This window comes from Ochotona princeps, chromosome 20 (assembly GCF_030435755.1).
Source record: "Ochotona princeps isolate mOchPri1 chromosome 20, mOchPri1.hap1, whole genome shotgun sequence".
NCBI lineage: Eukaryota > Metazoa > Chordata > Mammalia > Lagomorpha > Ochotonidae > Ochotona > Ochotona princeps.
Genome location: NC_080851.1, coordinates 23086728 through 23110506, shown reverse-complemented (window position 1 = coordinate 23110506; position 23779 = coordinate 23086728). Strand labels below are relative to the sequence as shown.

At 41.2% G+C, this 23779-nt stretch overlaps 1 protein-coding gene across 2 annotated transcripts in view; it reads left to right on the top strand.

Annotated features, from left to right (window-relative positions):
* BBS9 (Bardet-Biedl syndrome 9) overlaps positions 1-23779 on the top strand; it is a 330719-nt gene that overhangs the window by 142013 nt on the left and 164927 nt on the right. For both annotated transcript variants that reach the window (XM_058677975.1, XM_058677974.1), the window contains 2 exons: positions 4438-4610; positions 8190-8342. In XM_058677975.1, coding sequence (XP_058533958.1) covers positions 4438-4610; positions 8190-8342 — 326 coding nt within the window. The remainder of the gene's footprint in view (positions 1-4437; positions 4611-8189; positions 8343-23779) is intronic.

Below are 23779 nucleotides of genomic sequence, written 5' to 3'. Positions count from 1 at the left end.
TTTATTTTATTGCCATAAGAATAAAGGGCCCACTCTCAACAAATTTTAAACTGTACAGTACATTGTAGTTGATTGCAGATACGTGACGCTGCTTAGTTTTGGGCAGCTTCAGACGTCAGCTCAATGATGAAATAATTTGGGCTCATTTTTTTTTTTTGGTTTAATTATTCTCCTTTGTTAAAAAAAGTTCTCGCAAATGTTTCTCCTAGAAACTGTGTGCATCTGTTTGGCAATGAAGTAAGAATGGCATTCAGATATCATATACAATTGATAGGATCCTAGCCGCCTAAAATAATGAGAAAGCCTTGTGTGTCTGATTTTCAGAATGTTCAAATATGAAGTCAAAGAATTCATTTAGTAGATGCACAGTCTGTTGCTGCTGAGCCAAGGGTGAGGTGTTTTCTGTGAATATTTGCAAAGATAAGTCCTGGAGTACGGTCTGTAACTTTTATATTACAATCAAAGTGATTTTATAATTATCTATGAATAGTAAATTTCATAGAGCTTTAAAAATAGAGCAAAAACTCAGTTTATTTCATATAGCGTGGAGCCCAAATCCATGCAGTCTAAGCTGCAGCTTGAGCTAAAGATACGTTTCAGGGTTTTTGGGGTTGCAAGTTTTCCGTACCTAGGATTTTCAGTGAATTTTGGATGACTAAATTCAGTCATTCAGATATGAGAAGTAGGGCGAAGGATTTGTGTCATTCTGTGGGTAAATATTAGCTGAAATGTGTGAGAGGGTGAAGATCAGGAAAGAGAAGGGAATCTCTAAGCCATGACGTCCTCAGCGAGGAAGCTGGGTGAGCTGCAGAGCCTGGCAGGTGCAACCGAGCAATCCTTTCTAGCAACTCTTCTTCTTTTTTTTTTTTTTTTAAAGATTTATTCATTTTATTACAGCCAGATATATACAGAGGAGGAAAGACTATTATTTCCACATTTTTTTTCTGTATCTGGGGTAAAGGGGGAGAAAAAGGCAGAAGCCCCATCCAGTCTCCCACCCATTCCAGGTCCCCGATGTGGGGCATGCTCCGAGGGTCTTGCTCAAGTGGTTTTGATAGTTCAGCAGTTATGAATTGCTGCCAGTCTCGCCATTCCAAGCATGATGAAATTCTGCAGAATCCACTGATTGACATAGTCCATCTTAGAGTCTCTGTTTGCCCAGTTTTTCACTGCCAACATTTGGTTTGGGTAGTTGATTGATTTGTTCTGTCCTCTGTTGTGGTGCCAAGTATCCTCTGCAGGTTCCGATAGACTGCCATATCCTCCATGTGCACCTGGTTATGCTCTCCACTGCTCTGTCTGAGCCTTCTAGGAGGCTTGGCTCTGGCACTTGCACCCCATGGCAGACCATGGAACCTGCACTTCTCTTCATGGTTAGGGTTCTGAGTCCGGCAATTCGATTGGGGAGATCCCCAAAGAAACTTTTTCTGAGGTGATCCCAGACCAGATTCTTGTGTGTACTTGCAAGTATAGGGCCCAGCACAGTCCATCGCCCCAATCAGCTGGTGGTTGCAATTGCTGGATTGGTTTTGTTTCCAGCCCTGTCTTCCACTGGAATCAATGGGTGTTGCATTTTTTAAAAAACAGATTTGTTTGTTTTTAGTGAAGAGATTACAAAGAGAGGAAAAGGGAGGAGGGAGGAAAGGAAGGATGGGGGCAGGGAAAGAGAGAAATTTTCCACTGGTGCAATCCACAAATGAATAATGGCTGGAGCTGGGCCCATCCAAAGCCAAGAGCTTCCTCTGGGTCTGCCATGTTGGTACAGGGCCCCCAGGACTGGAGCTGTCTTCTGCTGCCTTTCCAGGCTAATAGCAGGGGGCTGGATTGTAAGTGAAGCCTCTGAGACTTGGACCGTTTCCCATAAGGGGTGCTGGTGCTTCAGGTGGAGACTTCGCTTGCTATGCCATGGCACTGGCTCCAGAAAAATACATTTTATGAAATAAGATTTTTTTCCGTGTCTGCTTCATGAAAGTTATTTGAATAGGTAGGTGCTGTATGGGTCTAAAAAGGTTTGTGATGAAATCCCTGCCCTTTCGTTTACAATTGTTTGGAGGAAGTCATGACAGCAGTGATGATAGGTACTAATTACTGGGTGCTTAATGTGTCAGGCACTGTTTCAGTTGTTATTTAAGAAGGTACATATACATGAAAGAAAACGAACTCATTAAGGCAGCAATCTCACAATCAAAGGATTGTACAGGGTCTTACTCCTTCCTAGGAAGTGTCGAGGGAGTGCTTCTCTTAACTTCTTAGCAGATCCTCCTCAAGATTTCTCAAGAACTCTGAACTGAAGAAGGTGTGTACCTGTAGAATGAGGGCAGTTGAGTGGCTATTTCAGGATTTGCAATAGGAGCTGGCCTGTTGAGGGGAGCCCAAAGATGGTTCGAGAATGATGTTGGCAGTTTTAGAAAGGTGAAGGTACAGAAGGAACTCTGGGACAAGATGACATGCTGCAGGCAGAACTGTCTGCTGGGAGGGCACCTATCACTGTGTCTACACCAGTATTTCACAGCTGTAGCTCTGCGACTGCTAAGAGATCCCAGGAGAGCCACTCCCACATTAGCAGCACTACTAGTACTATCTGCCCAGCCACGTGCCTACCCTGGGAAGGAGTCAGGACCCTATTAGAAAAGTTGCAAGTCTGGAAAGCAATTTTCCACCATGGATAAGACCTATTTCTGTCTGGAATGGTGTAGTGGAAGGACATGGGGTTCCTGTCTGGATTTCACAATGTGGCATCTCTTGGCACAGGGCTATTGTGGAGAGCAACATGCTCACCATCGCACTGTGGCTCTCAGATGCTTCTTGCAGTGAGGGTGATATGGTGAGTATCACAGCACTGAGATTCGTAGTTTGAACAAGCTCACCCATGCTTACCACTACCACATCTGGCTCTGTAATTCAGAGTAACCACCGCTTCTTCCTGTTTTGGGCCAAGGTTGCTGCAATGTGCAACTTCCCCTACATCTGCTATATCCAAGTGGCCTGGAATAGCAGGATTTGAAGCCGGTGTTATAGATATCACAAAAGTGACCAGAAAGAGGAAAGATGTATAGATCTAGATTGTGGATTAGGGCAACAAGCTGGACTGACACACAGAAAGGAAGATTGCCTACTGGAGCTAGCCCAAAGCTAAAAACCAAGCATCCAGCCCAACAAAGCAAAGTGGCAGTGACCTGGGAGCAGAACTGAGCTGGAATCACACCTGTCTCACTTGTAGCAGCTCATGGAGTTGCCCTTTTTCCTTTCACTCTGAGTTATGGGGAAAATTCCAGAAATATTGAAGACCAAAGAGCTCGGTTCCTTGCAAACACCTCCAGTGGTGTAAAGGGGAGAGTCTCCTGTCTCCTGGGGCAACTAGCTCTGCCAACATCTGTAAGGATAGAATTCTTGTTGTCACTTCTACCCTTTGCAGTTCCTCTGCTGTTATTTAATTCTATATGATTGGTTTTTGTGTACTTGAAAAACAATAATACATCCTCTGTGGGGAAGTCCTGGCCCTTCTGTGGCAAGGTCAAGTGTAACGGTGGCCCTGACTCTGTGATGCAGAGACAGTGTCCTTCATGACCTCTTTCTAAGTCCATGGGAGCTCCCTCATAATGGAAACTTCTGCTTCATTCTTGATTTTACCCCTTTCGTCTTGCTGTGAATGAAAGAGTGCCTACAAACTAGTTTGCAATTAATAGATTTGATTCTAATCTCAGCTTGGATAAGACTTGACTCAGAGGATTCAAATCCACGTTCCATCATTACCATTCTTGTGTGTCTCTACTTCTACCCTAACACAATTGTGCTTTGACTAAAGCCTTAAACCTCCAGAGCCGTTTACAAAGAAAGCTGCTGTCCCTGGCCTTGGTCCTAGTACCTTTTGTAGAGAGAAGTGAAGGAGAACCTCCGGTCAGCCTCAGGGGCGGAAGGAAGTACCCAGCATAAAACTGGGGCGTGGGGAGTTGGCGTGGAAATGATGGGCCAGGACTCGAGAAGACAGTCCCCAGACTATTTTATGTCTTATGCAGTTGAGAAAGAGGATGACTAGAGAATTTGGAGGAAGTACATTCGTGAACTAGGGCTGATGACTTCAAATGCCTCTTGAAGTAAAAGACCTACTAGAGAACAGGACATTTAATCATTGTTGTGGGGATGTATAGTGTTTGCAGTGTTTGTGGTGTGGAACTTCCTACAAAATAAATTGTATTTCACATCATGATTCTGGAGTCATACCAGATTGCATCTAGATAAAGCTTTATCCAAATGGTTGGCACAGAAAAACTGGAATAAGGCAGAAGCACTTTATAAAACCATGGGAGTCGTTTATGTGAGTAAGGAAATGTTTTTCCTTTTAGGTTTGATATTCATATCAGGGATCATAATTATTCAGGTAGATTCCACTTATACTGGCATGTAAATTTGCATTTCCCACTTTTTTCCCTCTTGTAGAACGATACCGCATTCAGAGTGAACAGTTTGAAGATCTCTGGCTGATAACAAATGAGCTTATTCACCGCCTCCAAGAACATTTTGAGAAACAAGGAATCAAAGATTTTGCATGTTCTTTTTCTGGATGCATGCCCCTTCAAGAGTATTTTGAGTTGATTGATCATCATTTCGAGGTGTGTATGATCATGAATACCGCCATGTGTTAGGGCTGCTGCCGCTCAGTGAAGACTTGGAGTGCTCACGCTCTGGGTTGTTCTGATGGGGGTGGTGGATGGAGTGAACCCATGCCTGCCCCTTGCCTAGTTGGTGACCAGTTGGAGTCATTTACAGAGAGGCCACCTGGAGCTAAGCATGGAGGTCTGGCCTTGGAACAGAGCTGATTTAATTCTCCCACTTGGGGGCTTAACCCTTAACCCCAATAATCCAGTGCTAAAACTGCTTGAGCTTATCGGTGGCCATTTGGCTAGCTAATTCCAGCAGGTCATAAATGAGATGTGATTATAAAATAAAGTGATTTTTTAATTTTCATTTTCTAACACGCACACCAGAGCCTGTGCATCTCAATGAGGGTTAGCCACTTCAGATGTTTTCCAGTACCTGGCAAGATGAGTGCTCAGTAAATGCTAAACGATTAAACGTCTGAAGAAATGAGAGCTGACAGTGTCATTATTGCTCTGAATATTTCTGCATTTCTTTTTTGAAGTGCCTTCAGAGACTGTGTGATAGATTCTTCAGAGCATCTCAATTGCATTAAATCTTCCTTCTTTGAATGCTGATTTGATATTGAGAAATACCCGAAAGTCGTACTTTGTAAACGCATTAGGCAGTGCTAGTGATTGTTTGAAATTTCTGTTATACTCAGAGTTGCCAGGCTCCACTTATAAACAGACCTTGAGGAATGCAAAAGGGGAATTTTGAAAGAATAAGTGGCCTTTAGGTAAGCGTTGATGTTTCAAATGACTGTGTTTAAAAACATTTAATAGATATTTCAATTTGTAAGCTGTGGGGTGTGTGTAGGTGTGAAAGAGAAACATGCACACACACTGAAAGAAAGAGAGAGAAGAGGGAGGAAGATAGAGAAGAGAGGTTATTTGTCATGTAGCTGGCCAGACATAGCTTGTACATCGCAAGGCATTGATTTTCGCCAAGAACATGCAAGAGCATTATAAAGACAGTTTTTTAATGTAATGTAAACATAAATGAAAATTTTTAGTAGCCTACAGTTTGATACAGAGAAATGGAGAGAGAGAGAGAAAGAGAGAGAGAGAGAGAGAGAGAGGGGTCTTCCATCCACTGGTTCACTCCCCAGATAGCCGTGACAGCTAGAACTGAGCTGATCTGAAGCTGGGAGCCACGAGATTCTTCTAGGTCTCCCATGTGGTTTCAGGGGCCGAAGGATCTGGGCCATCCTGCTAGGCTGTCCCAGGCCATACATAGGGAGCTTGATCAGAAGTAGAGCAACTGGACACATACCAGTGCCTATTTGGGTTACCGTCTCTGACAGGAGGAGGATTAGCTTGCTGCGCCACTACACCAGCCCCACAATTTGTTTTTTAAATTTTTTTAAAAAAATTTTTTATTATTAATTACATTGCATTGTGTGACACAGTTCTATAGGTACTGGGATTCCCCCCACCCCTCCCCAAACCCTCCCCCCATGGTGGATTCTTCCACCTTGTTGCATTACCACAGTTCAAGTTCACTTGAGATTCTTTTATTTGCAAGCATATACCAAGCATAGACTCCAGCATCTTATTGTCCAGATAAGTTCAACGGCTTGTTGGGGAGACCATCTCTGGTCTGAAGGTAGAGCCAGCGGAGTATTATCCCAATCAATTAAAAGCCCCAACATGACATCAGTAACCATTTATAACGTTATGGAGTGAATTGACATAGTATTGAGTAACCAATATGTTAAAAAAAAATGCACGTTCTTAACCACATCCTGTGACTTCTTCATTGACATTTCAATTTTAGTTTATATATACAACCGGGTTCTATACACCTTAAAATGGCTATAGATTACTATTCAGCTGTCTCATGTCTATTTTCATTATAGTATTTAGCATTTTATAGCGTTGAAGCATAATTTTGCTGAACCTGGCTGTTTTTTGGGTAGTCTAGACTGGGTTATAACTCTAGCAAGACATATGTCAACAGTTTAGGTGCAGAACAGTCTTAGGAGCAGTGTACAGAGAAATCTTCAACACCCTAGTGAGGAGGAGTAACTAATCTTTGTGTCCCACCTAGTAAGGTATAAGTGAATCCACGCTGACCATTTCCTGTCTGATTCTAAGCTATCCTTGTTGTTCTCTGTCTGTCTATTCTAGATTTTTTGTTTGTTTGTTTGTTTGCTTGTTTTGAGGGGTCTCCGGAGCAATCCTGATGGTCATTGCGAGAGAGGGTGGGGACCCAAAGTTAGAACCAAGTGAGGACTGGAGAAAGCTTCCCTCCCTAGTCCCGAAGGAAGTTTACTGTTCCTTTGTTTCTGCAGAGTGCTCAGGGCTCCTGGCTGTTGTTCTGATGCCCTTGGATCCCCAGAGTGGAGCAGGGGGACAGGAGGAGGCTTGTATCCCAACCCTGAAGACTCCCGGATCCACAATTTTTTTTAACCATGTAGAATGAAATGTTTAGTTTAACTTTCTAAAAAGTATTTTATTTAAGAGAAACAGAGACAGAGAAAGAGACAGAGTACCCATCCTCTGGTCCATTCTGCAGTTATCCCCAACAGCCACAATTGGAGCTGAAGCCAGGAGCTGTGCACCCAGTCCACGTCTCACACGTAAGGGTGATAGGAGGCTGATGCTTGGATCATCGCTGCTGCCTCCTGTGGTCTGCACCAACAAAAACCTGGGCCCCAGAGCCAAACCTGGGAGTCCCTCCAAGGCACTGCAGGCACAGGGTTCTGCTAATGTAATTGGCATCTTAACCCCCAGGCCAATGTATGGTTCTGTTTTGCTTTTAGTTAACAGTTTACAGATCGTGTGTGTATGTATGCAAGTGAGCATGTGTGTATTAACTTCCCGTGCCAAGACTGAAAAAATTCTAATTATTCCAGTGCTGTTACTGTATCTATACTTTTTAATCTCCTAGCAATCTATTTTGTTAGGAAAATGGAGCAAATTCTTATTTTTCCCTATGTGTGTAGCAGTTATGAAAGGATTGCTAAGTATTCTATCTTTCCTCGCTGCTGTTGGGGCACCTTTACTAAATTTCCATTTGATTTATTTCACTGCTTTGCCTGTGTATTTATGTGCCATCCATCTCCTTGCCTTGATTCCTATAAAGGTATAATACACTTAGATATTCTCATTCCTTTTTTTTTTTCTTCTGGGGTGGATATGCAGACTGATGGTTATGATGCTGATGGTGATGCCTACATCCCATCTTATGGTAACTAGACTCAGTACTCCATTCCAGCTCCTCCCTCCAACTTCCAGCTCAGGCTGCCCCTGGACGAGCAAGGATGGCTCCAATAACTGAGTTCTTGCCGCCCATCTGGGAGAGCTGGTTTGAATTTCAGGCTTCTGGGTTTGGCCCGGGTGATGGCAAGCGGTTGAGGAGTAAACCAGTGGATGAGGGCTCTTTCTCACTATCTTTTTTTCCTCCGTGTGTGTCTCTCTGCCTCTCAAATATATACATTATAGTTTTTCAGAGTCTTTTTTTTAAAGTCTTTTTGTTCCCTGTATTCTTGCTTTAAACATGTTTTGTTGTGCTGACATAACCTGACTTTCAGAAATTCTTCATTGTAGCTGCGGAAAAATGCTGAAAAATTAGAAGAACTCTTATCTGAGAGAGCTGTGCAATTTCGGGCCATTCAACGCCGGCTGTTAACAAGGTTCAAAGATAAGACGCCTGCCCCACTCCAACACCTGGACACGCTGCTGGACGGAACCTACAAGCAGGTCAGTGTCTTAGGAGTTAGCGCTTTCTGCTTCTGCCTCTCCCACCCCAGAGACATGTATGTTTTACCTTAATGTCAGGCTATTTCTTACCTGTGCAGATAAAACAGTGAGTCACTCATAAGCCAACCAGTCAGAAAAGCCCATGTTGGAATTCACATTCTGTCACTTTGGAATTACTTGACCTTGCACAAAGTTCATGGTAGATCTTCCATCTGCTGGTTCGCCCCAAAGTGGCAGCAACCAGTGGAGCTGAGCTGATCTGAAGCCAGGAGCCAAGAGCCAGGAGCTTCATCTGGGTCTCCCACACGGGTGCAGGGTCCCAAGGCTTTGGGCCATCCTCCACTGCTTTCCCAGGCCACAAGCAGGGAGCTGGATGGGAAGTAGAACAGCCAGGATACGAACCAGCTGCCCATATGGGATCCTGGCACATGCAAGACAAGGATTTAGCCATTAGGGTATCACATTGGATCCTGTGTTGAATATTTCTTTCAGTAGCTAGAAACTGAAATTCTGTTATTTGTGAAATTGAAATACTGTGTTCAATCTCTTGCATGTGTTTTTATGGGACCCAAGATGCAAAGTCATGAAAAGAGGTGAAATTCATGTTTATTCAGCATCTGCTGAGTTTGAAGTAAATTTTATTTATCCTTTTGTTTAATATTTAGGAACATCTTGTAAGAGTGGCTTTATTGTTTCTGAGCTATGGAGGAAGAACCTAAGATTCTGATGAGGGTTGAGAAATTGGCCTAATGTTGCACAGATAATAAGCAGTGCATTGCAAACATGTGGCATTTTTACTTTAATGATTGCCAGGTGGGACATATGAGTCCCTGGTTTTCTTGACCAAAACTAGGATCAGCTTCAAGAAAATTGAGATGCGTGCAAGCTGTTTGTACATATTCATGCTGTGTAAATTCATACATTCATGATCTTCCAATATGCATTGTCTATACACCTATCAGAAAGGTAATAAAACATTCTGCAGAGTTCTTCAACTTCTGATAATATGGCTGAAACTTGAATCTCGGAAGAGATGACTTTGTTAATTTGTGAACCTATACTGAAGTTCCTGTGTGTGTATGTATGTGTGTGTGTGTTTGCCATTGAATGTTAATGCATATTGTATTTGGCAGAGAAGCTTTGGAAAAACAGAAGTTTCCTTTCATGTTCTAAAATTTTCACATGCATTTGTTAGTTGAAGTAAGACTGATTGGTGGAGTAACTTGAAATAGGGGAAATTGGAATTACTCTATGGTTTGGCTGATGTTTTGATGCTTTTATGTGTGCTGGAATTCTTTTTTCTCTGCTTGAACACTAACCCTCTGTTGTAGTAGAGGGAAACTGTTTACTGATCTAAAAATTTGTGTCAGATGACATATGTGTGATGTAATGACTGATAGTCATTAATGTTCTCGAAAGGCTCTTGGCCGATTTTTCTCTTCTGCAAAAACAGAGGCTCTATTAGGCATAATTTTAAACAGAGATCCTGTGGTTTGGAGCTGGCTGTTTGTTGCTTTTTCTGTACTTAAAACTTCCTCCCATTATGTTTATTTGTATGGTACTGATGTATAAAAAATCATCTTAAGTCACGCACAGGTCTCTGAGATTTTTGGTCTGGTCCATGGCTTCTTAAAAGGAGCATGCTCTTGAAAAGTAACACAAAGGCATATGTGAAGGAAGTGTGGAGAGGCGCCTCTTCCACGTTGCCCCTGAAGAGTGGGAACCACAGGCTGACAGGCTGAGGCTGAGTGGGAGCTTGCAGGGATGCGCCGATGCTGCTGGGCTGCTTTCCTGATGGGTCAATTAGGAGCCAAGTTCTTTCTCTCAAAGGGATAGAATAAAAAAAGACAGGAAAGGACGCCCAGGAAATTTGCAGTCATACCTTTGGGAATAAATAGGAGTGAGAAGTAAACTAATGAGCAGTGGGATGGTGGAAAAAAAGTAGAGTTTATTTTTACCCTATAATTCATTTTTTTAAGTTAATTTCTTTTTATTGGAAAGTCAGATATACAGAGAGGGGAGATATTAGGAAAAAGATCGTTTGTCCGCTGATTCCCTCCCAAAGTGCCTCCATGGCCAGAGCTGAGCCAATCTGAAGCCTGGAGCCAGGAGCTTCTTGCAGGTTCCCCCCATGGGTATAGATTCCCAAGATTTTGGGGTTTTGGACCATCCCCTACTGCTTTTCCAGGCCACAAGCAGGGAGCTGGATGAGAGGTGGAGCAGCTGGGACACGAACTGGTGCCCATCTGGGAATCTGTGCTTGCTATGTGAAGATTTAGCCATTGTTGGGCCATTGTACCGGGCCCTGCCCTGTAATTCTACTCATGGATATTTGGCAGGAAAATAGTTTACCAAAAAAAAAAAAAAATACCAGTGAAGTTTTTCATTTATAACATTGCCTTGGAAAGAAATTGTAAACTAGGGGCCAGCACAATGGCTCAACTGGCTAATCTTGCACCTGCAAGTGCTGGCATACCATATGGGCACTGGTTCAATCCTCACTGCTCCACCTCTGATCTGGCTCACTGCTTGTGGTCTGGGAAAGCAGAGGATGGGCCAAGTCCTTGAGACCTTGCACCCATATGGGAGATCCAGGAGAAATCTGTGACCTCTGGATCACTTCTGCCCCAGCCACTGAAGTCACTTTGGGAGTGAACCAGCAGATATCTAACTTACATAGTTAGAAAGCAATGAAACTTGCTGTATATTTGATATAATTTCTTCTTATTAGTTCATTAACATTGAAATAATAAAAAAATGTTTCTTTTAATTGAAAAAAGCACATTACTAAATAGAATGTAATAAGCTACAAATAGTGATAATAATACAAGAGAGTATTTAGAAATGGTGTATTTTTAGATGGTTTTAGTTTTAAAATATTATCCTTTAATATTATTATGATCATAAGTTGCTTAGCAGAAAGGTTGTAATTTTTCACAACAGAAAAATACATTGTACTACTGATCTATAGATTTAAAAAATTATTAAGATGTTAAATTCTGTTCGGTGTGTGTTGTCACCTGTAATGTCACCAATAAGTTGTGAAAAAATGGATATAGTTAAAAACTCCCAGTCTTCATTGAAATTTTTCTGAGGGAGACATTTTTCTATTTGCTGCATATACCGCAAAAACTCAGTTTCTGGCCTCAGAAAGATTAGAGCTTTGGATTATTCCAGATGAGCAGCTTATTGCTATTCACTAAGGTAACTGCATGTCATGCCACTATGAACACATGAATAAAAATGGTGTTCTCTTCCCGTAGCTGACCCTCACCAATCCCTATGCCAAATTGTACAGTTTTATACAGAGATCTTGGAAAAATTCTGTGAAGTTTTTTCTCATCCCGCCTAGAGTACAACCTAAACTTTGGTCTCCAAAGTATGTTTATTATAGTCCCCCTCTCTCCCACCCCTTTCTGCTGGTTTTCTTTCCCCAGCTTCAGTTACTCCTGGTCAATTGTCGTCTGAAAATACTAAATGGAGAATTTCAGAAACTAATAGTGTGTCCATTTTCAGTATTGCCCTGTCCTGAGTACTGTAATATCTGCTGTCATGCTGTGGCTTGCCAGGAAGTGAGTTATCTCGGTGACCAGCCTGTCCACGCGGGATAGGCTACCCTCACGTCAGTCACTTTGTAGCCATCTTGGTTACCAGGTCAACTGTTGCAGTATTGCCGTACTTATGTTCAGATAACTTTTCTTAGCTAGTAGTGGCGCCCAAGTACAAGAGTTAAAGATGCTGGTAAGTTGAATATGTTAAAGAGAAGCTTCAGAGTTCTTCCTTCAAGCTACAAATTGCAAGTTCTTGACTTACTAGGGAGAAGAATAATGTATATAGTGTTTGATACGGTCTGTGGTTTCAGGCATCCACTGGGATGTATTGGAGCATGGCCATCGTGGTTAGGGCATGTACTACTGCACACCACTGATGTAGACAGTATCTACAGTGATAGGGTATAGCCCAATACTCTGAATTTCTCCAAGCCACAAATGGGAGCCACATATTTAAATTTTAATTTTCTAGTAGTTGCTTTAAAAGTAAAGTGCAATAAGTCATTTTAACAGTATTTTATTTAACCCTCTACATTCAAGATGTTATAATTTCAACATGAAGATCAACAAAAAGTATTAATGAAATCTTCTATATTTCATCAGAAGTCTTTCGAAGCTGTTTTAATGTATTCTTACAGCACATTTCCAGTGCTGGGTAACCATGTGTGTCTAGTGCTTACCTTGGGCAATAAGGGCCTAGATGTAGACAATATCCATTTCATGGGTTTTATACCATTTCTTTTATGTCTCTTTTCTTGATTCCTTTTCCTTTTCTTCTGTGCTTTTAAATTCTTGTTCAAAAACAAACCATCACTGTAAGCATCTTAGGAGATTGGAAATTTGTTTTCATGTAAAACGTAAATTTTGTGATCTGGGTCCTAGGCCCAGATCATTCAGGCTGTTTGACTTTGATTCTACTTCTTCTGCTCTCTGAACTTGCAGCTTTAACCTCTTTAGAACCTGTCTGAGCAGTAGCCAGTGTATGCCTGTAGCACTTTTTCAAAGACTTTTGTTTTTAAAGTGCCTGCATAATGGTTACAGCAGAGTAGCTTGAATCTTGAATTTCCATGATTTCAGAATTTCCGAAACTGAGGAGACCTTCAGGGTCAGCTAGTTCTAACCCCCTAAACTGGAGTGTGGGGTTGACCTGTCAGCATTCCCCGGGTAGATGGTAATGACAGTGATCTAAGTTACAGGGCTTTATTATACCAAATTAGTCTCAGACAAGATATGTAAGTGCAAAGTATTATTATCACATTGAAGTTATGTTTCCCCAGATTTAGGTATGTCATGCTAATTGACGTTAATGGAGGTTGTAATACATCAAGGAAAAAACAGACCTATTATTGTATAGAAAACATTCCACTTTTAATAACCATCTGGCATGCCTTACTTCCCTGGGGCATGTGTGTTCTTTATAAATTGAATGTGTGTTTCTTTATCTGAATGTTCTCCAATCAGAATTTGAGTTTTCTGCCTGCTAGTGTTAGCTTGAACAACTGCCTAGTTTGTAAATTTAATATTGGGATTTTTATCTTGGCAAGTTTATCAGATTCTGAAATGTGATCATCTCTCTTAAACAAAGCATTCTAAGCCAGAAGTAATCAGGGGGTCCCCTCTTGTGCTAAGATTTCATTGTATTTGTTGTTTGATCTTTTTAAAAAAATTAGTCCTTTGAGATACACTAAGAAAGAAAGATGTTTCTAATCTTACAATAAAACTATTAATGGGCCTATTATAAGGAAATGAATATCTTATCTTTTCATGTTAGTGATGAGAGAAAAATATATAAGTGGCCCCCAATTATCTGTAATTGTATGAGGTTTTCTTTCATTCGTGTTATCTATCTTCCTATCTAATCCCATTTAGCACAATTATTCCTTTTGTATCAGTTTTCTGTAAATGGAGTTCTGAATGGTTTGAATTGTGAATTAGTAATCATTAAAACCCTTAAAATCCTCAGGACCTTCCGCCACAACTTCTTTCCCTCCCCCAACCTCGTCATTTTTTCCTTCCCTCATTCTCTCTCTCTCTTTAAATATGGAAAGCAAAGCTAGTGTCATGCTATTTTTAATTGGTCTCAATAACAAAACCAGCAACAACAACAAATGTGGGCTGTCTTTATAAGGACTGATGGGAACAGCTCAGAAGTTCCATCACTTCTCTGTGTGTTTCTCTGCATATTAGAATGCAGAGGGCTAATCATTCTCACAGTGTAGCTTGCCAAATGTAATTCAGGAAAAATAGAATGAAATGATGTATTTTGAAAAAGATATTCTGGTTGGGCCCAATTATGTATCCAGTAACAAGGTAACAGTAGGTAAAAGTGATAGCATATAACAAAAAAAGGCATATTGAACTTTCAGATTTAAGTCCATTTAAAGATATTATTGTATTTCCTGTGTATCATTAATAATAGAATGTTGTACAATAAAAACAACAGCAATCCAAATGTACCATGCTCCCTGAAGGGCCATTACATTTTTACTCTCAAGTGTTCTTTGATGTTATTTCTAAATTTTTTTTATCAGGATATTATATTTTCTATCTCACAGTGCAGATCTGCCCCCTCACTGCCCCCTCTGTCCTCCAGCGCTGGCTTCATGCCATCTTAGGATCCACATTTGGTTGGTATCTCCATTAGAGTGATGAACCCAGAAGTCCTGCTGTGTGAGATATTTTTCCCGTGGTGATGATGTGTTTTTCATGATTCATCTCCCTCCACCTGTTACCCTGTCTTTGCGATTCAAGTTCAAGGTGGGTGAGAACATCTGGCCTTTCTAACTGGAGGCCTTGGTCTCACGGAAGCCCACAGATCTAATGTGTTTGTTTGGCACATGAGAAAATATCAAACTTACAAATGTAACTATGTATAGTTTTTATTTCTTTGTCTTCATGTGGTTCCTGTTGTCTCTCAGATTTAGTTGACACTTCTCACCCTGCTCTGTGAAGATCCCCAAGAGTTGTAGTTGATTCTTTTTAACTCCAGTTTCTGCACAAACTGAATATCAGTCAGGCTGGCCTATCCTCTGAGAACAACCAAAGCTCCCAGTCTCTCTCTTCCGTCATATATGTGCACTGACATACTATCCAACCTCTAAAAAGGAAGAATTTTTGGACAACACAGGATTGGAGAACCTTATGGCTACGTGAAACAAGGCCAACACTAGCAGACAAGTGCCACAAGTTCCCATGTATATATACAAACCTAAAGCAAATGAATTCACAGAAGAAGAGAATTGTAATGGTAAATCTGTTTCTAACAACAACAACAACAACAACAACAAAAATTGACTGTTTTGCTCAATGGTTGCACCATTATGCTTTCTCATCAGCAATGTATTGAGAGCTGCAGTTCTCTGACCCTCATCTTCACTGTGTGTGATTGTAGCCATTCCAGTGGGGCTGCAGGGGTCTGCTAACGCTGTCTTAGTTTACATTGGACACTTTTCATGTACATGTTAGATTCTTTTCTTTTGATTAACGTTACTATGCGCCTTTCTTTCAGCATGAATTGGTTTCTGTTGCTGTTACCATCTGAAGCTCCTTTTTCATTTTCTGATTTTCCCCCATGGAAGTCTTCCAAAATTCCTTCTTCTGCCTGAAGCCTTTTCCTGTTTCACCTGTCCCTCCTAGCTATCTGTGATCACCCCCTCCTTTAAGCCTTGTGGCCATTGTGATTCAACTTCTGTTGGGCCACATCCTTAACATTATCTGCTCAATGTTGCAGGATTTTGGTGCTTGCTACCTTTTTCCTTGAGAAGCTGTATTTAGCATGGTTTGCTGGCACCACATCTTCGCACCACGTCTTTGTGCCTATTAGTGCACAAAACAGTGACATACGGGGAGGAGTAGTCAGTGCTGTTTTCAAAACAGATCGCATAGTTGTGCTAAAGAAGACTTCATTAGTAAGAAAGGTAGGTAGTAAGCCTGCTCGGTTTCAGAATCCTTTCTCTCTCACTTCGTGAGGCTTGCTCTGCAGTTCATTTTCCTGTTCCTGGGTCGTCTTTAGGACTTCGGATCCTGGATGCTGATCATCTCAGAGGCTTTCTTCCCTGGACCTGTGAGTCCTTAGCTCAGTACTTTCTTTTCCTTTAGGAAACTCAACCACCTCTAAGTCTGTTCTGTTTCCTTGCTGCCACTTAAGTTCCTGCCTGTGGACACAGTTTGCTTAAAATGACAGCTTCGCCTTGATTAATCGCTCTGCCTGTTCTCTCGGCCAGGCAGGAATGGCTTCGATCCTACTACTCCCTCTCACTCCCAGGAGATGACCTGACGTCCTATGTTGTCAGGAAGATAAGACTTGTAGGTATTTCTTTCACTGTCTCATCAACCTTTCTAGAAACTTGTCCACATCCATTTCCAATTCTTCTGCCAACCTTGGTCTCGAAGGATAAGAGCCCTTAGTCATGTATAAAAAAAATGCCCTTCTCTTGACTCTTTGGACTTTCTGCTGGCTTCTAGAACTACTGGTTTGTTATTCACTTCTTCTGCCTCTTTTATTTTTGATCTTTCCGTTTGTTTCTTGCTTCTGTACAACCTAAAAAATATGTTGAAGTTTAACCAAACATAAATTTAGACTCATTTCCTGCATTTATCTTTGAGTTTCTCTTTTCCATGCAACCCACACTTTTTTTTTTCTCCTTCGACATGCTTACAAAAATGACCTACTTTTATTTTCTTTGCCTCAGCACTTCCTATGGCATTAATTCATCATTTGCTTTTACGCAATGTAACTAACAAACCAACCCACACCATGGCATGTACTCCGTTATCATGGTTGAAGTGTGCTCTGTTGCTGCTGCTTGCCCGCTGCTGCGCCGCCCATCTCCAGGGCTTTGCCATCTTGCATGAATGCAGTTCCCTCACCCACTGCTCAGCAACTCTCCTTGTTTACCTTTGCCAGCCCCTGGCAACCATTGACTGGCTGTGTGCCTCTATGAGGCTGAAGATGTCAGACACCATACGTGGCTGGAATTGTGCAATTTTTGCCCTTCTGTGATGCTGACGTACTTCGTTCAATCTCTTACGTTTCATCCAATTTGTAGTATTTGACAGATTCCTTCCTTCCTTTCCTTCTTTCAAGACCCGGTACTATTCCATCCTAAGTATATATTACATTTGTTTCTGGCTATTCATCTATGGATATTCATTTGGGTTTTCCTCACTTCCTGGCTATTGTGAGTAAAGCCACAGTTAACATGAGAGTATGAGCATTTCCTTGAGATTCTGTTTTGAATCGTGTTGGGTCAATATCCTGAAGTGCAAGGGCTGGGTCTCTTGGTAGTGCAACTTCTTGTTTTTTGAGGAAATCATAGTGGCTGCACTGTTTTGTATTTCCACCAACAGTCACAGTCATTTCAGGTTCTGCACATCATGGCCAGCACTTTGTTATTTTCAGTTTGCCTCTATGTGTGTGTGTGTGGTGTGGTTTTGCATTTATCTGATGATTAGTGATGCTGAATACCATTTCATATCAGTTGGTCATTTATGTCTTTTATTTTAGAAATATCTATTCAAATCCTTTGGCCATTTAAAGTTTTTTTTTTTTTGGTGTTTTGAGAGGCTATATGATATTAATTAATAGGCAGATGGACAGACAGGAAGACAGAGACACACAGAGAACTGTCGTCTGCTGGTCCACTCACTAGCACCCTGCCATCGCTGTCGCTGGGCCTGGCTAAAGTAGTGAAGCAAGAACGCAACTCAAGCCTCCTACTGTGGTAGGAACACAGCAAGTTCGGGTGTCATTGCTGCCTCCCAGACTTTGCGGTAGTAGGAGGCCTACTATCCTACCCAGGCACTCCAGCGAAGGACCTGGGCACCTCCTTCAGCATTTTAACTGATTGGTGAGCCCCTTTCCCAGTTTTAAGTGGGATTTTTTTTCCCTGTTACTAAATTGTGGCAGTTCCATAATGTTAACCTGTTATCAGTAATATAATTCATCAGTATTTCCTCATGTTCTCTGGGTTGCCTTTTAAACTATTGGCTATTTCCTTAGCTACACAGACGTCTTTTAGTTGGAGCCAGAGCTGGCCGCAGTGACTTTTTTTTTTTTTTTTGGCTTTTTTTGACTGCACTCTTGGTGTCTCACCCCAGAAATCGTTGCCGTGATGAGTGGTGAAACAGATTTCCCCCTGTATTTTCCAGAAGGTATTTGATCACTTCAGGTTTAATGTTGCAGTCTTAAAAGCGTTCTCAGCTGATTTGGGGTAAGGATCATTTCATGTTTTTTCCGTGTGGATTTCCAGTTTGTTCAGTGAGAGACTGTTCTCTCTCCCACTGTGTAGACATGAAGATCAGCTGGCCTATGTGTGTGGTTTTGTTCCACTGGTCTGTGTGTCTGTCTTTGTGACTGCACCATTCAGTTTTCGATCACTCTAACTTTAGTATATGTTTTGAAATCAGGACGTGAGGGAAGCCTCCAGTGTTGTTTTGGCTCTCTAGGCCACTTTGTGATTTCATGTGAATTTAAGGATTTTTTTTTCTATTTCTGTGAAATAAACCATTAACATTTTGACAGGGATTTCATTGAATCTACAGGTTTCACTAGACAGTGCAGACACTGAAGTAATGTTAAGTCTTCCAGTGCAAGAACACAGGACATTTTCCCAAGATTTAAATCTTCTTTAATTATCTCTCTACTTTTAAAAAGTGGTTTATTTATTTCTTTGAAAGGCTGAGTTATAGAGAGTAAAAGAGACAGAGAGAGAGTTTGATCTTCCAATAGCTGGTTCATTTTCCAAGTGACTTCAGTGGCCAGGACTAGGCTAGACTCAAGCCAGGAGCCAGGAGCCTCTTCTGGGTCTCCCTTGTGGGTACATGGACTCAACACTTTGGCCGTCCTCTGCTGCCTTCCTAGGTGCTCATCATTTTTTTTTTTTTTTAAATTGGAAAGCAGAGTAACACAGTGAGAAAAGAGGGACAAAGAGATTTTCCATCCACTGGTTCACTCCCCAAATGGCTGCAACTTCCACAGCTGAGCCAATCTGAAGCCAGGAACCAGCAGCTTCCTCCAGCTCTCTCATATAGATATAGAGGCACAAGGACTTGGGCCATACTCTGCTGCTTTCCAAGGCACAAGCAAGGAGCTGGATCAGAAGTGGAGCACCAGGGATAGGAGCTGGCATCCGTATGGGATGCTGGTGCTGCAGGAATAGCCAGCTACTACCGCACTGAGCCGGCCCATGCCTGTGCCTCTGCCATCTGTATTGGAAACCTCAGTTAAGTTCCTGGCTCCTGGCTTCCGCTTGACCTAGCTCTGGCTGTTGTGACATCAAAAGGAAGATCTCTCTCTTCTATCTATCCCTCGCTGTCTGTAACTCTGTGCCCTGAGTGAACAGGTAAAAGTCTTTAAATAATAATAATAATAATAAAATTTGGTTTTCTGTTTTCTGTTGAATTTTGAGGTATTATTTTCTGTTTCATTCCCCACCCCCCCACGATTTGTAAAAGCTCTAATGAATTTACAGGGTTTAGCAAACCATTGCCACGTTCATTTCTTTCGTACGTTGATTAAGAATAGTGGACACTGGAGGGGTAGGGGTAGGGGGAAAATGGAAGGGGAAATTCTTTTCTTTTCTTTTTTTTTGACATATTTTTATTGCATTTCATTTTTTAAAATTAATTACATTGCATTATGTGATACATTTTGTATGCACTGGGATTCCCCCTGCCCCTCCCCACACCCTCCCCCCACGGCAGATTGCTCCACCTTGTTGCCTTTCCATAGTTCAAATTCAGTTGACATTCTTTCATTGGAGGTATTTACCAAGCATAAAGCCCAGCATCTTACTGTCCTGGTAAGTTCAATGGTTTCTTGGTGAGACCATCTCTGGTCTGAAGGTAGAGCCGGCAGAGTATCATCCCAATCAATTAAAAGCCCCAACATAATATTTCCAACCATTTACAACATTGTGGCAATTATTGACATGGTAATAATTAACCAATATGTTAATAGGAAAATGCAGGTTCTCAACCGCAACCTGTGACTTCTTCATAGACATTTCAATTTTGGTTTATATTTAACCGTGTTCTATACACCTTAAAATGGCTTAGATTGCTATTTAGCCGTCTCATGCCTATTTTAATTTTAGTCTTTAGCAGTTTATAGCATTGAAGCACGTTTTCGCTGAACCTGGCTGTTTTTCAGGTGGTCTAACTCTATAATTCTAACAGGATATATGTCAACAGTTTAGGTGAGCATGTTTAGGAGGGGTGTGCAGAGAAATCTTCCATACCCCAGTGAGGAGTAACTAATCTTTGTGTCCCACCCAGTGAGTTATAAGTGTATCCCCGCTGACCGTTTCCTGTCTGTTTCTAAGCTTTCCTTGTTGTTCTCTGTCTATCTATTCTAGTTTTGTTTGTTTGTTTGTTTGTTTGTTTTGAGGGGTTTCTGGAGCGCTCCTGATGGTTATTACGAGAGGGGGTGGGGACCCAAAATTGGAAGCAGACAAGGACCAGAGAAAGCTCCTCTCCCTAGTCCCGAAGGAAGTTTACTGTTCTTCTGTTTCTGCGGACCGCTCAGGGATCCTGGTTGTTGTTCCAATGACCTTGGATCCTGCAAGGCAGGATTTGGGCTTCTTCCATCCCATGTGGTAGATCCAGTTGGGGGTGGGTGACCTCAGAGTTCTTGGTCTCCGAAGGCACTCCATTTGGAAGGGGAAATTCTTGAGCCTATGGAACTCTATCATGAAAGATAATTATTAAAAAGATAGTGGACATTGAACAAGAATCTAAGGTTTTTGTCAATGATTTGTATAAACTGGTTTTAGAATGTGAACTTTTTAAATAATTTTGTTCAGGAGTTCATGCATATTCCTACTCCGATGCTTTCTACTATCTTCCATTGCCACCCAGGTTGTGCTTGTGTGGATGGATGACATTGTCAGAGCATTGAGATTAAAATAGCTGGTGTTTTACCAAATGCATCCACCTTCAGCCATGCCCATATACATGCACACATGCTTTTAGTTTGTTACAACAGTCCTCAGCCTGAGATATGAAACCGAAGACAGTTTCCAAAGTAAGGCACCGTGTGCTATGCTACTGCTCCTATAACGTTCTTTGCTGATTCTGAATTATTAAATATCACCTGCTTGAAAGGTGCCAGTCAGAATAATTAAATGCAGAGTAGATGACATAGCATAACATCACATTACATTTGACAACTGATATAGCTGTGAGAAGATTTGTAAGTTTTAAAAGCCTAGAACCAGAACTATAATAGGTGAAGGTAACCAACTCTCCCACCCTTGAGAACATTTTTTCCAGTTGTGAAGGGTGTCTCCCAGTAGACTGTGAACTGAATTTTTTCTCTTTCTTGCTATTCTTGAGCAAAAAGTTTCCTATTAAATTATAGGAATCCTGTATGTAAATAATCTCACTGGGATGATCTGAATTGCTTTTAAGCCTTGGGCCGGCTACTGACCGTTGTTGAATGATAAAGCTGGTTTTGTTTGTGCGCTTGTCCTTTTTGGGTACAGTGAACAGATTTAGAGCCACTCGACATTGATAACATTTGGGTAGTTAAAAACAGAATTGTATATATATTTAAAATTTGGGTTGACACATTTTTAATTAAGAATTTTTTAAGTTAAACTAGGAAAGATGATAATATTGTCTAGAATGTTAAATTTGGGTTGTTTTCCTCTTTCCCCCTGCCACTTATACCTCCTCTATAATATCAGACCCTATATATAAATTTGGGAATAATTAAATACAGAAATGCAGCCTACTTGTTGGCCAGAAAGGATACCTGGAACATGTGTATGAGCTTGGGTATTTGTCTAATGTTAATTGGAATATTGGCTTTCAGTTGAAGATGCCGAATCTTAGGAAAAGTAATTGGATTTAGGTTTCTAGTTAGCAAACTACTTTAAATCCCTGAAACACCTAACATCCGAAACTAATTTTTCTTGATGGTATCAATTTAGTCATGAGCACAAGAGCAGAACAGGTTTGACTTAGTGTTTTAATATTTAAAATATTTTTGACAAGGTTTCAGCACTGTTGGTTGTCCATAAACTTTAGTATTAGGCACACTAAATGCAGGCAGGCTCTTTGTTTTTTAGAGCTAGTTCAAAAACTTGGTTACATTGCATGAAGGTAAAATCCAGTTTCTTTTTTCCTTTACCTTTTTTTTAAAAAGATTTTATTATTATTGGAAAGCCGGATATACAGAGAGGAGGAGAGACAGAGAGGAAGCTCTTCCATCCGATGTTTCACTCCCCAAGTGAGCCCCAACGGGCCGGTGCGCGCCGATCCGAAGCCGGGAACCAGGAACCTCCTCCGGGTATCCCACACGGGTGCAGAGTCCCAAAGCCTTGGGCCGTCCTCGACTGCTTTCCTAGGCCACAAGCAGGGAGCTGGATGGGAAGTGGAGCTGCCGGGATTAGAACCGGCGCCCATATGGGATCCTGGGGCTTTCAAGGCGAGGACTCTAGCCGCTAGGCCACGCCGCCGGGCCCCTTTCCTTTACATTTAAATTCAAATTTTGATCAAGTTTCAAGAACAAACATAAAAATGGTGACTTCTATTGCTGTTTACATCTTTATACGTGTACTCAATTTAATTCTTATAGGTTCATGCTAGGAAACATTTTGTGGTGGTTTTTGGGTCTTGAAAATGTTACTCAATCTCTGAATGTTCACATGATATGTATATGGCTATTACCACTTAAAGATTAAGATATTTGGTTTTAGGCATTATTCCATCAATTATTAATTAAGTAAGTACTATGTGCAGGTTTCTTGGTGAGTGGAAGAAGTCTATGAAGTGTTTATGAATGGCTCAGAGCCTGAAAGGGTGTTAACTTTCTTGTGTAGGTAGTAAAGATTGACTGATCTTGCTTCCTAATCTAGTTTTGCCATTGAGAACAGTCAGGTAAATAAGAGCAGATGCATCATACGTAATTTTCACATAAGAATGTATTATATGAAAGTAATTTGTTGATATTAATAATTATAATTGATAGTGGGAACTAGATGGTTCAACAGTCATTTATTCTAATTTGTATTCTGTCCTAGGGCTCCTATTTTAGGAAAAAATTTTCATAGCCATACTTCCATGTTGGTTTTGGATTTTCATCAGTGTCGATTTTCAGTCTGATTTTAGTCTGTCTCCAGAGTAGGGTTACCTGCTGCAGGTGTCACTGTCCCGCCTGTGCCCCAGGGTCTAGCCTGGGGCCTGGAGTGCTGTGTTGTAGGTGTTCAGTACATCACTGTGGGTCTCACCTATGCTGGCCTTGCTTCCGAGAGCTTGGCTAAAGCCATGCCTTCTGCTTCTGCCATTGCTCTGCTCTAGTGCTAGGATATTATTTTATCAGAGGTGGGCATTTTAGAACTTGCATGCCTGCATTCATTGTTCCTTTTCTTGGGTTGAGCAGTCATTTCAGGCACCGGGGGTAAGCCTCCTCTGCTATGATTATGCTTTAAATGTCAAGTTGTTTGGGGACTTTTTGGGTTTTGTCACTGTGGAATTTTATGAGCGCCTTATGATTAAAAGGCAGTCATCATCTTGGACAAGAATAAACTCCATCATCTTTCTGGTAAGTTTCAAGCGTTTGAAATGTTTAAGCTTTATGTAATTTGAAGTGAAATGATTTACTCTATCCCAATTAGGTTTATAGTTTTATTTTAAACCTGTATTTCACCAGCTTGAATCACAGGACCAGAAGTGATGCTTTGAAATGCTTTATCCTTTGATTTTTGGTTTCAGGCTTAGCAAGATTATTCTTCCACTTTAGTTTTTATTCTTAAAAATTACTTTCTATAAAATTTTCAAAACTGTTGACTATCATGTTTGGTATAGTTTAACAGGGTATATAACTATGTAATGATAAGATACCTAGGGCAGAAGAAAAGACCATTTTGTTTTCTACTATTA